Here is a 15,925-nt window from a genome sequence, read left to right on the forward strand (position 1 = left end):
TCTTCTACAACAGAGTATTAAGTATGTGGTAATACCCAGGAAAATATAAGTAATGTAAATTATGGACTATAGTTAACAATAGTGTAATATTGGGAGGGGTGGGGCAAGATGGTGTCTGTGTGAGTGCACCTTATAGTCTCTCCTGCAAAGAAGTGGCTGGGCAGCATTGGAAATTCTTCAAGACCAGGCTGTTTCGGGATTTTGCAGGGCAGGAGGTATCTGGACATCAATTTGGTGGGATCGTAACAGAGAAGATTCGTGTAAAAGGTGCTGCAGGGAACACCTCACATTTGCTGGGTTTCCTCATCCTCCGTTGCCTCATTTCTATGTGAATTGATTTTGGCCACCTACACTATCCCCTTTCCCCCACATCTTGATATCCTCCATCATCTACTGTCTCTCCTATATTCCACCTCCCTTTCTTTGATCCCCAAATTGTCTAACTTTTAATTTCTAATACCTTTGTTTTGTTTCCTTTTATCCACTCTTGATACTATTGTCTTTCTTTTCTCTTTCCCTCTCTCATGAAAACACCAGCTTTTTAATTCATACTATATTCCTCCCATATTCAGTCGACTACCTCATTATAGGTACTTTACTTACTGCTATAACTCTACACAACTTACATGAATCGAATATCCATGCTCCCAGATCTCATATTGTTGCTCTGTTAAATTTATTACCAATACTACTTTACACATTTTCCATTTTTACACAATTGCCTTTCCCTGGCCCTAATATTTTCCTTCAAAGTGAACTCAGCCAGCAACAAGAAATTAGAATAAGAAGAACAAAGTGACAAAGAGAAGATACAACACTTACGCAAGAACAACAGCTAATTAATCCCCAAGACTAGACAAAGAAGCTAAGGAACCGATTAAACCCGTCAAGATAAAATGATGACCAGACAGCAACAAAAAACTACAGACCAAACCAGTAATCAGGACAACATGGCTGAATCCAATGAACAAACTATAAACCAGGAAGGGGAGCAGAACTTTGCACAAGTAGTTAAAGATATATTAGAAACAAACTTATATCAGAGACAAACTTAATGAAGTAAAGGAAGAGTTAAACAATATGAAGAAAATACTTGGAGAGGAAATTGCAGACATATGCAGAAAGATAACAGATATGATGGGAATGAACAACACAGTTGAAGAAAGCAAAAATACACTCGCAGCAAATAGCAGCAGATTAGAAGACGCAGAGCAGAGAATTAGTGATGTGGAAGACAGTACATCGGAAATCAAACATATAGTAGAATTGATCAATAAAAAGACAGAAAAAGTCCTTCTAGGACTTAGGGACATGAATGACAATGCAAAATGCACAAACATATGTATTATAGGCATCCCAGAAGGAGAAGAGAAGGGAAAGAGGTCAGAAGGAGTGTTGCAGGAAATAATGGCTGAAAACTTCCCAAATCTACTGAAAGAGACAGATGTACATATCCAAGGAGCACAACAGGTGTACATATCCAAGAAGCACAACATCATAAACCCCAACAGGCCCACCCCAAGACATATACTTGTCAAATTATCCAATGCTCAAGACAAAGAGAAAATTCTAAAAGCAGCAAGAGAAAAGAAAACCATCACATACAAGGGAAGCTCCATAAGATTAAGTGCTGATTTCTCATCTGAAACCATGGAGGCAAGAAGGCAGTGGTATGATGTAGTCAAGGTACTAAAAGAAAAAAATTTCCAACTAAGAATACTCTATCCAGCTAAACTAGCATTAAAAAATGATGGAGAGTTCAAAATATTCACAGATAAACAGAAATTGAACAAGTATGCCAACAAGAAACCTCCCCTTCAAGAAATTCTAAAGGGAGTTCTGCAGGAAGAAAGGAAAAAACAGGACAGGCAGAGCTGGAGGAGAGCGGAAGAGCAAAAAAAAGACAAAAAGAGAAGAAAAAACAAACAAACAAAATATGACAAACACAAGTCCAATCAAAATATGGCTAACATAAATAATTCCTTGAAAGTAATAACACTGAATGTCAATGGATTAAACTCACCTATCAAAAGATTCAGACTGGGACATTGGATAAGGAAATATGACCCATCTATATGCTGTCTACAAGAGACACACCTTAGACCCAGAGATTCATGGAGGCTGAAAATGAATGGTTGGAAAACAATCTTATGAGCAAACAATAACCAAAAAAAGGCAGAAGTAGCTATATTAATATCAGACAAAATAGACTTTAAATGCAAAACAATTGTGAGAGACAAAGAAGGTTACTCCATATTAGTGAAAGGGACACTCTTTCAAGAAGAACGAACAATCATAAATATTTATGATCCTAACAAGGGCGCCTCTAAATAAGTGAGGAAATGCTGGAAAAATAAAGTGAAAGAATAGATGCCTCTACAATTATAGTAGAAGATTTTAATACACCACTGTCAACTTTGGACAGAACATCTCAAAAGAGAATCACTAAAGAAACGAAATATTTGAACAGTATATTAGAGTAGCTGGATCAAATAGACATATACAGATCATTACACCCAAATACAGCAGGATATACATTTTTCTCAAGTGCACGTGAATCATTCTCCAAGATAGACCATATGCTAGGCCACAAAGAAAGGCTTAATGAATTCAGAAAGATCGAAATCATACAAAATAATATCTCTGACCACAGTGGAGTGAAGCTGGAAATCTGCAAGGGCCAGAGGCCCAGATTGCACGCCAAGATATGGAAATTAAACAGCACACTCTTAGAAAAACAGTGGGTCAAAGAGGAAATATCAAAAGAAATCAATGACTACTTTGAAACAAATGATAATGATAACACAACATACAAAAATTTATGGGATGCAGCAAAAACAGTACTGAGAGGGAAATTTATAGCCATAAATTAATACATCAAAAAAGAAGAAGGAGCAAAAATTGAAGAACTAACAGCACATTTGGAGGAATTAGTAAAAAACAACAAAGTAATCCTACAGGTAGAAGAAAGAAATAACAAAGATAAGAGCAGAACTAAATGAAATAGAAAATAAGAAAGCACTTGCAAAGATAAACAAGACCAAGAGCTGGCATTTTGAGAACAATAAAATTGACAAACCTTTAGCAAGACTAACAAAGAAAAAAGAGAGAAGATGCAAATACACAAAATAAGAAATGAGAAAGGAGATATCACCACTGACCCCACAGAAATAAAGACTGTCCTAAGAGGATACTTTGAAAAACTATATTCCAACAAAAACGACAATTCAGAGGAAATGGACAAATTCCTAGAAACACATAAGCAGCCTATATTGACGAAAGAAGAAATTGATGATCTCAACAAACCAATCACAAGTAAAGAGATAGAATCAGTCATTAACAACCTCCCAACTAAGAAGAGCCCAGGGCCAGAGGGCTTCACAGGTGAATTCTACAAAACATTCTGGAAAGAATTAACACCAATCCTGCTGAAACTCTTCCAAAAAATCGAAACAGAAGGAACACTGCCTAACACATTCTATGATGCCAACATTACCCTAGTACCAAAGCCAAACAAAGACACCACAAGAAAGGAAAATTACAGACCAATTTCTCTAATGAATCAAGACGCAAAAATACTTAACAAAATACTCGCTAATCGTATGCAACAACACATTAAACGAATTGTACACCACGACCAAGTGGGATTCATTCTAGGTATGCAAGGATGGTTCAACATAAGAAAATCAATCAATGTAATACACCATATAAACAGATTGAAGGAAAAAAAATCACATGATTATATCTATAGATGCAGAAAAAGCATTTGACAAAATACAGCACCATTTCTTGATAAAAACACTCCAAAAGATTGGAATACAAGGAAATTTTCTGAACATGATAAAGAGTATATATGAAAAACCCACAGCCAACTTCGTTTCCAATGGAGGAATCCTAAAATCCTTCCCTCTAAAGTCAGGAACAAGACAAGGATGCCCACTCTCTCCCCTTCTATTTAACATTGTCTTAGAAGTACTTGCTCGAGCACTGAGGCAAGAACCAGAAATAAAAGGCATTCAAATTGGAAAGGAAGAAGTCAAAATTTCGTTATTTGCAGATGACTTGATCCTATACATAGAAAATGCTGGGAAATGTGGCCAGTCTCTAAGCCAAACTCAGCAAGTAAATGCAATGCATTCCCCCCAGTGTGGGACATGACACCCGGGGATGGGCCTCCTTGGTGCCGAGGGATTACTGCCAAGTACCGGCTGATGATGCAACTATAAAATGACCTTGAATTAAAGGTTCAACGCGGACCAGCAGAATATCCCTGCCTACATATAATAACAGGAGTTTAAAATGCTGTTTGACCTAATGTAAGGGGGAAATGGAAAGGACAAATGAGTTTATATGGCTATGAGTCTCTAAAAAAGAGTCTGGAGGTTTTCAGAAGGATTGCCCTTATGCACACCTGAGCAGAGTCTCAGAGACAGATGAAGTAGATACAACCCAGGTATTGGTTCTTTTGAGGGCTAAAGAGACCCACAGGTTCTATGGTCATGGCAGATGGGGTTCACTGCCATGTCAGTTGGCCCTTCTTTGGAGCTGGTGTTTCTGCGTGATGGAGCTGGACACAGATGGGATCTCTTTTCACAAGACTTTCCTGCTACTTTACTGGAATTGTAGTTGGTGCTGGGGTTTAAGATATATGAAAGGGATTTGAATCTCTGGACTGACAATATGATGGCCAGGCCCTGAGCCTCAACAGACTTCAATTCCTACACTCTGATTTATTGGGCTTACCCCACTCAGCTAACATGGAGTTGAAGAATGTCAACCACCACACCATGGAGCCTAGAGTGCGTACAACTGAAGGCAGGAGGATTGCATCCAGTATCCATGTGGAATCTAAGCCTCCTCTTGACATAGATGTGCAATGGACACAACCAATCCAAGGTCCACAGAGAAAATGTGGCATTGGTGTGGGAAAAGTGGCCATGGTGGCTGCTGGGTGCAGGGAATGGGAGGAGGAGATGAGATGCAGAGGCGTTTTCGGGACTTGGAGTTGTTCTGGGTGGTGCTTCAGGAACAATTACTGGACACTGTAGATCCTCCCAGGGCCCACTGGATGGAACGTGGGAGAGTATGGGCTACGATGTGGACCACTGACCATGAGGTGCAGTGATGCCCAGAGATATACTTACCAAATGCAATGGATGTGTCATGATGATGGGAGAGAGTGTTGCTGTGGGGGGAGTGGTGGGGTGGGGGCGGTGGGGTTGAATGGGCCCTCATATTTTTTGAATGTAATATTTTTAAAAAATGAATAAAAAAACTAAAAAAAAATTAAAAAAAAAAAAGAAAACCCTGAGAGGCCTACAACAAAGCTTCTAGAACTCATAAATGAGTTTAGTAAAGTCGCAGGATATAAGATCAATGCACAAAAATCAGTAGCATTTCTATACACAAATAATGAGCAAGATCAGGAGGAAATCAAGAAACAAATACCATTTAGAAGAGTAAATTAAAAAATCAAATATTTAGGAATAAATTTAACTAAAGATGTAAAAAACTTATACACTGAGAACTATACAAGACTCTTCAAGGAAATCAAAGAAGACCTAAATAAATGGAAGAATATTCAATGTTCATGGATAGGAAGACTAAATATTATTAACATGTCTATCCTACCAAAACTGATCTACACATTCAGTGCAATCCCAATAAAAATCAACACAGCCTTCTTTAAGGAACTAGAAAAACGAAATATGAAATTTATTTGGAAAGGAAAGAGGCCCCGAATAGCCGAAGACATATTGAAAAAGAAAAACGAAATTGGAGGAATCACACTACCTGACTTCAAAACATACTACAAAGCTACAGTAGTGAAAACAGCATGGTATTGGCATAAGGAGAGACACACAGACCAATGGAATCGAATTGAAAGTTCTGATATAGAACCTCATATATATAGCCATATAATATTCGATAAAGCCACCAAACCCTCTCAACTGGGAGAGAATGGCCTATTGAACAAATGGTGCAGAACTGGATATCCATATGTAGAAGAATGAAAGAGGATTACCATTTCACACCTTATACAAAGATCAACTCAAGATGGATTAAAGACCTAAATATAAGAGCCAAGACCATAAAGACCTTGGAAAGCAGTGTAGGGAAACATCTACAAGACCTTGTAAGAGGAAATGGCTTCATGAATATCACACCAAAAGCACGAGCAGCAAAAGAACAAATAGATCAATGGGACTTCCTCAAAATTAAAGCCTTCTGCACCTCAAAGAAGTTTGTCAAGAAAGTAAAAAGGGGGAAACGGACTTTGGCCCAGTGGTTAGGGCGTCCGTCTACCACATGGGAGGTCCGCGGTTCAAGCCCCGGGCCTCCTTGACCCGTGTGGAGCTGGCCCATGCGCAGTGCTGATGCGTGCAAGGAGTGCTGTGCCACACAGGGGTGTCCCCCGCGTAGGGGAGCCCCACACGCAAGGAGTGCACCCATATGGAGAGCCGCCCAGCGCGAAGGAGGGAGCAGCCTGCTGAGGAATGGCGCCGCCCACACTTCCCCTGCCGCTGACGACAACAGAAGTGGACAAAGAAACAAGATGCAGCAAACAGACACAGAGAATAGACAACCGGGGGAGGGGGGGGGGAGGGGGGGGGAGGGGGGAGGGGAGGGGAGGGAAGGGGAATTAAATAAATAAAAATAAATCTTAAAAAAAAAAGAAAGTAAAAAGGGAGTCTACACAATGGGAGAAAATATTTGGCAACCATATATCCAATAAGAGACTTACAACTTGCATATATAAAGAACTCCCATATCTTGAAAATAAAAAGATTAACAACCCATTTAAAAAGTGGGAAAAAAATTTAAACAGACACTTCTCCAAAGAAGAAATACAAATGGCTAAAAAGCACGTGAAAAAATGCTTCAAATCTTTAGCTATCAGGGAAATGCAAATCAAAACTACCATGAGATACCATCTTACTCCCATAAGATTGGCAGCTATGAAAAAAACAGAAGAATACAAATGCTGGAGAGGACGTGGAGGGATGGGAACACTCATCCACTGCTGGTGGGAATGCAGAAGGATCCAACCATTCTGGAGCACAGTTTGGCGGTTTCTCAAAAGAGTAACCATAGATTTGCCATATGACCCAACAATTCCACTGCTGGATATATACCCAGAAGAACTGAAAACAAGGACACAAACCGATAGATGGACACCAATGTTCATAGCAGCATTGTTCACTATTGCCAAAAGTTGGAATCAACCCAAATGCCCATCAACAGATGAGTGGATCAATGAAATGTGGTATATACATACAATGGAATACTACTCGGCTGTAAGAACAAACACACTACAAACACATGTGATAACATGGATGAATCTTGAGAACCTTATGTTGAGTGAAGCAACCCAGGCACTGAAGGACAAATACTACATGACCTCAATGATATGAAATAAGTAAACCAAGCTGCCTCAGAGAGCTAGAGACTGTAAGATAGGCTTACAGGAAATCGGGGGGTAGAGGAAAGATGTAAGCCGACATCTACATGGGTGAAATCTATGATAAGCTGGAGGTAAGAATATGTACAAAGAAGGGATAAAATGGGGGCATAGGGTTACCTTTGAGTGGGGCTTTGTGGGATTGAGGGGGGCTAGGGATGGGCGGATGGGTAATATTGCCCAAGAAATTAGGGGAGGGTGGGGCAACATATGAACATAGGAGATTGTCAGGTGTTGGTTGAGAGTATAATGCTGAGAAAACCTTTTCAAAATATAATTAAGAAAGTTACCTGTTTAAGATAATTAAAGGGGATAATCTGATGTAGGACAGACTCTTAGGGAATATCTGAATGCTCATTTTGCCACAGTGGGTTATACCATTGGGTAGAGACCCATATAATGAGAGTGAAGGTATACCCACATCCTGGGGAGGACTAATGCCATCAAATAGAGGGAACTGTATCTCTCAAGAGAAATGGTGGCTCCCAGGGCATTAGGGCAGTTGAGCAAGTCAAGCCCTCAACACTGTTGCAAGTATCTCTGAACATGGCTCCTCAAGAAATGAAGATTGACTGTCACTGTGGGCCCCAACGGGAGGGGGAAATAGATATTGAATAGCTGGAACCAATGTAAGTGTGAGGACAATAGAAGTGTTTCACAAGAGTACACAAGGATGGATATAAAACATGTGATATTACACCAAAAACATATAGGGGCCGACTGACTAATAATGTAAATCATAATGTAAAACATAGGATAACTAAAAATTTAGAAAACTGTATAGCCTAAAGTATAAACTACAATGTAAACACAAATGTTACCTTGTAAGCTATTGTCTCAATATCTGTACATCAGTTTCAGTAAATATGATATGAATAAGTTAAATGATTATTGCTGTGGAAGGGAAAAGGTTTTATATTGGATATGTGGGAGTACTGTATATTGTATATATGAATTACTGTGATCTATAGCTCTTGTGAAGAGAAGTTCAATAATTAGGAAAAAAGAAAAGAAAAAGATAGGGTGTAGAATTTTTCCAAATCAATATGTATTCTATATCTAACCTTTAAAAGCATCGCTATATTCCGTTTTACTATTAAGGGCTTCACTTTTCAGGAAGTTTTGGATCACAGAGTGGTTGAACAATGGTAGCGGAGGAATACTGGTATGGGATGTTATTGACAGGGGACATATGGTTGACAGGGAGTTATACAGGGCATGTGTCCAGGGTGCATGGGAATGTTTGGATATACTCATAGTGGAAACAATTAAAAACAACAGCTGGGGCGGTACTGGGTTCCTGGCCGGGGGGGCTCTGTCATGGTCCCTAGGGGAGCAGCGGCAGTCCCCTGGGTCCAACAGCAAGGTCCAGGAAGGAATGAGGGTCCAACAGTGAGTCCCTGATACTAATGACTATGCTTGTGAGCCTATACACTTGAAATAAGAACAAGGCCTAGAGCAGTACTGTGCCTAAGAGATCCCTCCTGACAGCCTCTGTGTTACTCAAATGTGGCCAGTCTCGAAGCCAATCTCAGCAAGTAAATGCACTGTCTTCCCCCCATCGTGGGACATGACACCCGGGGATGAGCCTCCGTGGCACCAAGGGATCACTACCAAGTGTCAGCTGATGATGTAACTAGAAAATGACCTCAAATTAAAGGTTCAACGCAGACCAGAATATCCCTGTCTACATATAATAACAGGAGTTTAAAATGCTGTTTGACCTAATGTAAGGGGGAAATGGAAAGGACAAATGAGTTTATATGGCTATGAGTCTCTAAAAAAGAGTCTGGATGTTGTCAGAAGGATTGCCCTTATGCACACCTGAGCAGAGTCTCAGAGACAGATAAAGTAGATACAACCCCAGGTATTGGTTCTTTTGAGGGCTAAAGAGACCCACAGGTTTTATGGTCATGGCAGATGGAGTTCACTGCCATGTCAGGTGGCCCTTCTCTGGAACTGGTGTTTCTTCATGATGGAGCTGGACTCAGGTGGGATCTCTTTTCACAAGCCTTTCCTGCTACTTTACTGGAATTGTAGTTGGTGCCGGCGTTTAAGATATATCTAGGGGATTTGAATCTCTGGACTGACAATATGATAGCCAGGCCTTGAGCCTCAACAGACTTCGGCTCCTACACTCTGATTTATTGGACTTACCCCACTCAGCTAACATGGAGTTGAAGAATGTCAACCACCACACCATGGAGCCTAGAGTGCCTACAACTGAAAGCAGGAGGATTGCATCCAGTATCCATGTGGAATCTAAGCCCCCTCTTGACATAGATGTGGAATGGACACAACCAAGTCAAGGTCCACAGGAAGGAGGAATACAGTAAGGATTAGAGTGGACTTAATGATATTCTATTCATGAACTATTGTGGTTAGTAATCGAGATAATGTGGCATTGGTGTGGAAAAAGTGGCCATGGTGGCTGCTGGGTGCAGGGAATGGGAGGAGGAGATGAGATGTGGAGGCATTTTCGGGACTTGGAGTTGTCCTGGGTGGTGCTACACGGACAATTGCCAGACATTGTAGGCCCTCCCATGGCCCACTGGATGGAACGTGGGAGAGTGTGGGCTATGGTGTGGACCATTGGCCATGGGGTGCAGTGATGCCCAGAGATGTACTCAAGAAATGCAATGGATGTGTCATGATGATGGGGGAGAGTGTTGCTGTGGGGGGAGTGGTGGGGTGGGGGCGGTGGGGGTGAATGTGGACCTAATATTTTTTGAATGTAATATTTTTTAAAAAATGAATAAAAAGAAACAAAACAAAAATAGTGTAATGTTTTTGTAGCAAGAGCAAAGTTGGTATTGTATTAATTCTAAAGGTAAAAAAAAATGGGGGTTTGGTTTTGTGAATACGATTAAGCATATTTTTCTCTTCATTTTTTTTTCATTAATAAGGAGGTCCTGACTATGTCATTTAACTAATTAGTGTTCATCTGTGTATTTTTCTGAACACTACATGAACACCTGAGTTAGCAGTTGGAATTAGATGAGATAAAAGTGTCTGAAAGAGAACTCTCAGGAGTAATGTTTCCATAACTTGCTGAGTTGCCTATTTCTGTTCTTTTATTTTTGTGAATTTGAAATAAAGTTGTTAATTTAAAAAAAAGATAGTTGTTTGTTTTCCCCTGTGATTGTGTGTTTCTATCTCTCTTTCCTTTCTACCTTCATTAATAATGTGTAAAAGACCCCTTCTAAACCATTAAGGACTTGAGAAAACAAAGCATATCAATGTAATAATAAAAATAGAATAATATGCTTGTAGAGATGAAGTTTCACAACTAACAACCTTTTCAGCCATCTTCTCAAATTTCACAAAAATCTTAGAGGTAGATATTATTATACTTATTTTGCAAAATGATGAAATGGATATTCAAAGAAGTTTAACTGTTATGAAGTAGTAGAGCCAGTACTCAAACCCAGGTCTAACACGTAGCCCAAAACTCCACAGCTTCTACTATACTTATATTATTAAGAATAGAATTTTGCAAGTAAAAACGAGAATGTGCAATTTAATTACTTTTAAATTAAAAATGTTTGTGGTTAAGAACTAAAAGGGCCCACAGAGATTTGAACAGTTTTGTTCAAATTAATGAGAAAGATAAATGTCCAAAAAGACATAATTTATTTGCTTGATGTGGCATTTTAAATCTGGACTTTCTTATAAAAAATAATGTTTTAATATTTTTAATTTTTTTCTATTCTTTTAAGCACAAATTCGTTGCTGTATCTTTTTTTCACTTAATTTATTCTACATTATATAAAGAATTAAAGAGAAAAAAATAAATTCTGCAACCCAAAGTTAATGTGAAAATATGAGGCAAAAGAGAAAGTATAATGGAAGGTCTCTCCTATGCTTAAATGATAATGATTCTCTTAATTGTTCTTCAGAATGGCAAAGAAGTAAAGGTCTAGTAGATATATACATATGAATTACCTCTAGAGCAAACTGGGCAGCTAAACTGAGAAGCATGGTAGGTGAACTTCTCTCTATAAGTAGGCCATTATCTTCCGGCTTTTCCTCTGTCAATAAATTCTCTAGAGTAGTGATTGCCTGCAAAGCTGAAAAACAAGGAAAGGATTCCAAATTTAGATAACCTTATCAAAGGTTAATAGCTATCTGTGTTTAACTACAGCACAGTAATTTGGAAGTCATTTTAAGAGCATTAATTATTTAAAATTCTGGTTTTTTTCATAAAGTAATCTAAATCAATAAACTGTCGAGGAGGATTTGAATGTTAAAAAAAAAAAAAGCCCAATTGAGAAACTTCACCATTATGAACTAGACCTTATATCCTATGGATATAATTGCAAAAGCAAAAAAAAAAAACAAAAACCAAAACCAAAACAAAACAAAACAAATAATTGCAAAAACATACAAATATATACATGGATATTCATCCAGTAATGTTTGTAAGAGGAAAATATGGAACCAACCTAAATTTCACCAGTAAGGGATGGGATAAATCAATTTTGGCATATCTATAAAATGGAATATAGTGCAGAATTAAATAAATAAAACAGCAGCATATGTGTACTAAAAAACTTAAGTAACTAAAAAACCCAAAAAATTGAAGGAGATAAAATATAATCATAAACTATATTCAATTAATTCAAAAGGCGGAAGAAAGGAACAAATGATAGATGGGACAAATAGAAGACAAATTACAGGATGCTAAATTTAAACCTAACAATATCATTAATCACATCAAATATAGCTGGTCTAAATCATCCAAGTAAAAGGAAGAGACAGATTGGATAAAACAAGCAATATCTGTCCATATCATCCCTAGAAGAAATATACTTTAAATATAAAGACTCAAACAGGTTAAAAGAAAAAGAATGGAAAAAACATATATACATACATACATATACACACACCATATATCTATATATATATAGATATATGGTGTATATATAGATATATGTATATATAGATATATGGTGTGTGTGTGTATATATACATATATATGGTGTGTGTGTGTGTATATATATGTATGTATATATATATATATACACACACCATGCTAAAATTAATCAAAAGAAAGCTGGAGTGACTATATTAATACCAGACACTTCCAATTTGTTTTACAGTCTGGGGCTCAGACTGCTCCAGGATATGATGAGCTACCCTGAGGACTGATAGGATTAATATCTCAGCATAGCCATACCTGTAACCAATTCAAGACACAAGTGTGTGCAGACATAGCAGCTAGCAAGCTATGCTTAGCTTAATGAATAGGACACAACACTAATGGGATGAAGGTCATATGTGCAATCCCAACACTGTAGACTTAGTGGAGAGAAACTCCATTTCAAGCCCAAATATCATAAGGAACCCTTAAAGAGACCACCATTCTCTGAAGACAGTTAATAACTGACATGGGTTCATAATATAATCTACCATATATCCCTACAAGTTTTTTAAAATAAAATTTTATTGAAGTATATTGTTCATACATGAATACACATAAACAATAAGTATATAGTAAAAGTTGTGAACTTACAAAGCAAACGTGCATAACATATACCCCACCAACAACAACTTGTATTGTCATAGAACATGTTAAAAATAATAAAAGAGCATTTTCAAAATATTACTACTAACTATAACCCATATCTTACACTTAGTATATTTTTCACCCAATCAACCTGTGACAGTTTGAAATTATTTTATGAATCCCAGAAAGAGAAAGTTTATGTTTGTGAACTAATGCATTCCTGTGAGTATGAGACCCTTTCAACTGGACTACGTCAGTGAGGCATGACTCAGGTTGAGTCTCTGCCCTTTTGCTGGGTCTGATGAAAATGGCAACACAGAGAGAGACACAGACACAGATAAAGGAAGTGGACATATTTGATCCTGTAATGATAAGAGAAAGGACTCCAGTTTCACCCACAGCTGAACTGCAAGGAGAGAATCCCCAGAGAGGCTGAAAGAGATGAGGCCAGGGAGAAATAAGCCATATGCCTGAGAGCTTGCAACTAAACAGGAAGAAAGCAAAGCCACTGAGACAGAGAGGAAGCCAAGTAAGGGACAAGCCTTATGTCAGGTTTGCTTACAGCTGCAGAAAGACAGAGACCTCAGCAGAGATCAGTGGCCATCTTGCTTCAACACATGGCAGCTGGCTTTGGTGAGAAAGCACCTTTTATGGTACCTTGAATTGGACTTTTCACAGTCTTGGAACTGTAAGCTTTTATCCGAAATAAATCCCCTTTATAAAAGGCAACCCATTTCTGATACTGCCTCAGCAGCCCTTTGGCAAACTAAAACGTCACCTGATTATTAACACCCTGTCTCAGTATTATTTATTTGTTATAGATCATGAGAAAACATTCTCATATTTGTTCTGTTCACCAAAGCCCTTCTACCACTGGATTCCACGTGTTATACAACCCCTTGTTTTGTACAATCCATTCAAAGTGTATACTCAGTAGCTCTCACTTTCATCATAGAGTTGTGCTGTCATCACCTCAGTCAATCTTGGTACATTTTCATTATTCTAAATGGAAAATTCCCATACTTCCTTATACCCCCCATTGTCTCTTTTATTTTTTATAAGTTTTTTTTTCTTTTTGGAATGCAATGTATTTTTTTTTGAGGTACCAGGGCCAGGGATTGAACCTGGGACCTCATATATTGGAAGCTGGTGCTCAACCACTGAGTCAAATTGACTCTTCCCTCTATTGTCTCTTATAATTGGTATATCTTCTTGGCCACCGATGCAAAAGTATTGCAACACTACTGTCAACTACCTTCCATAAATTACATTAGTTGTAATTTTCCCATGCATTATCATATTTTTAACACTTTGTAATAGAAGAACATTCTTATATACTATTCATCACAATCTTCATCCACGACTGAAATAATTATGTTATACCTTCCCTAGACTATTCTCCAGCTTTCTTTCAATTGATATTTACGTCCACAGATTAATCCTTTTAGCCACAATCTTATTTATATATCAATGGTGTTAGGTTAACACACTATAATGTGTTGCTATCAACTCTATTCATTTCCACACTTTTACAATAAACCTCATTAAAATTTCTATATACATTAAGCATCAACTCCCATTCTCAATCCACATTCTATTTCCTAGGATCCTATACTCTAAAGTTTATATCTGTGAGTTTACTCATCACAATTAGTTTATATTAATGAGACCACACAATATTTGTCCTTTTGTGTCTGGCTTATTCCACTTAACATAATATCCTCAAGGTTCATTCATGTTGTCATATGCATCCCAATTTCATTTCTTCTTACAACTGAATAGTATTCCATAGTATGTATACACCACATTTTATTTATCCATTTATCGGCTGATGGACTCTTGAGTTGTTTCCATCTTTTGGCAATTGTGAATAATGTTGCTATGAACACTGGTGTGCAAGTGTCAGTTCACATCCTTGCTTTCAGTTCTTCTGAATATATTCCTAATAACAGTATTGCTGGATCATACAGCAATCCTATATTCATCTTCTTAAGGTACTACCAAACTGCCTTCTGCAGAGGCTGCACCATTATACATTCCCGCTAATAATAAAGGAGTATTCCAATTTCTCTACATTCTGTCCAGCACTTGTATTTTTCTGTTTTTTTAAAAATAATAATCATTCCATAAGGTGTTAAATGGCATACCTCATTGAAGTTTTAAAAATATATTTCATCTTTAATTTTGTCAAGTTTTATGTTTTTTAAACAAATCAATTTTATTGATACATATTAATAGCATAAACCCATCCAAAGTGTACAATCAATGGTATTCAATATACTCACATAGCTTTACATTCATTACTTCGATCATTCTTAGAGCATTTTCATTATTCCAATAATAATAATAATAAATAAAAGCCAAACAAACTAACAAAATTTGTCACCTCTCAATCTCTCTCTGTTTCCTCTCCAACATTTACAGCTTTCTAACTTTTTAATAGAGGTCAGTCTCACAGGTGTGAAATGATATCTCATTGTAGTTTTGATTTGCATTTCCCTAATTGCTAGTGATGGTGAATATTTTTTCATGTGTTTCCTTGCCATTTGTATTTCTTCTTTGAACAATTGTCTTTTCAAGTCTTTTGCCCACTTTAAAAATCAGGTAGTTTGGCTTTTTATTGTTGTGTTGTGTGATCTCTTTATACATCATAGATATTAAACCCTTATCAGATATGTGATTGCTAAATATTTTCTCCTATCGAGTCAGCTGCTTTTTCACCCTTTTGACAAAATCCTTTGAGGTACAAAAGTGTTTAATTTTAAGGAGGTTCCATTTATTTTTTCTTTTGCTGCTCATGCTTTGGGTATAAAGTTTAAGAAAACTACTGCCTATGACCAGATCTTGGAAAATTTTCTCTATAATTTCTTCTAGGAGTTTTATGGTTGTAGTGTTTGTATTTAAGGTCCTTGATCCATTTTGAGTTAATTTTTCTATAAGGTGTGAGACAGGGG

General features: G+C 37.6%; 1 protein-coding gene across 1 annotated transcript in view; it reads right to left on the reverse strand.

Annotated features, from left to right (window-relative positions):
• TEX11 (testis expressed 11) overlaps positions 1 to 15,925 on the reverse strand; it is a 546,877-nt gene that overhangs the window by 190,854 nt on the left and 340,098 nt on the right. Inside the window, exon 18 of the mRNA XM_058291673.2 lies at positions 11,408 to 11,532. Within this exon, the coding sequence (XP_058147656.1) occupies positions 11,408 to 11,532 (125 nt within the window). The remainder of the gene's footprint in view (positions 1 to 11,407; positions 11,533 to 15,925) is intronic.

This window comes from Dasypus novemcinctus, chromosome X (genome assembly GCF_030445035.2).
Source record: "Dasypus novemcinctus isolate mDasNov1 chromosome X, mDasNov1.1.hap2, whole genome shotgun sequence".
Classification (NCBI taxonomy): domain Eukaryota; kingdom Metazoa; phylum Chordata; class Mammalia; order Cingulata; family Dasypodidae; genus Dasypus; species Dasypus novemcinctus.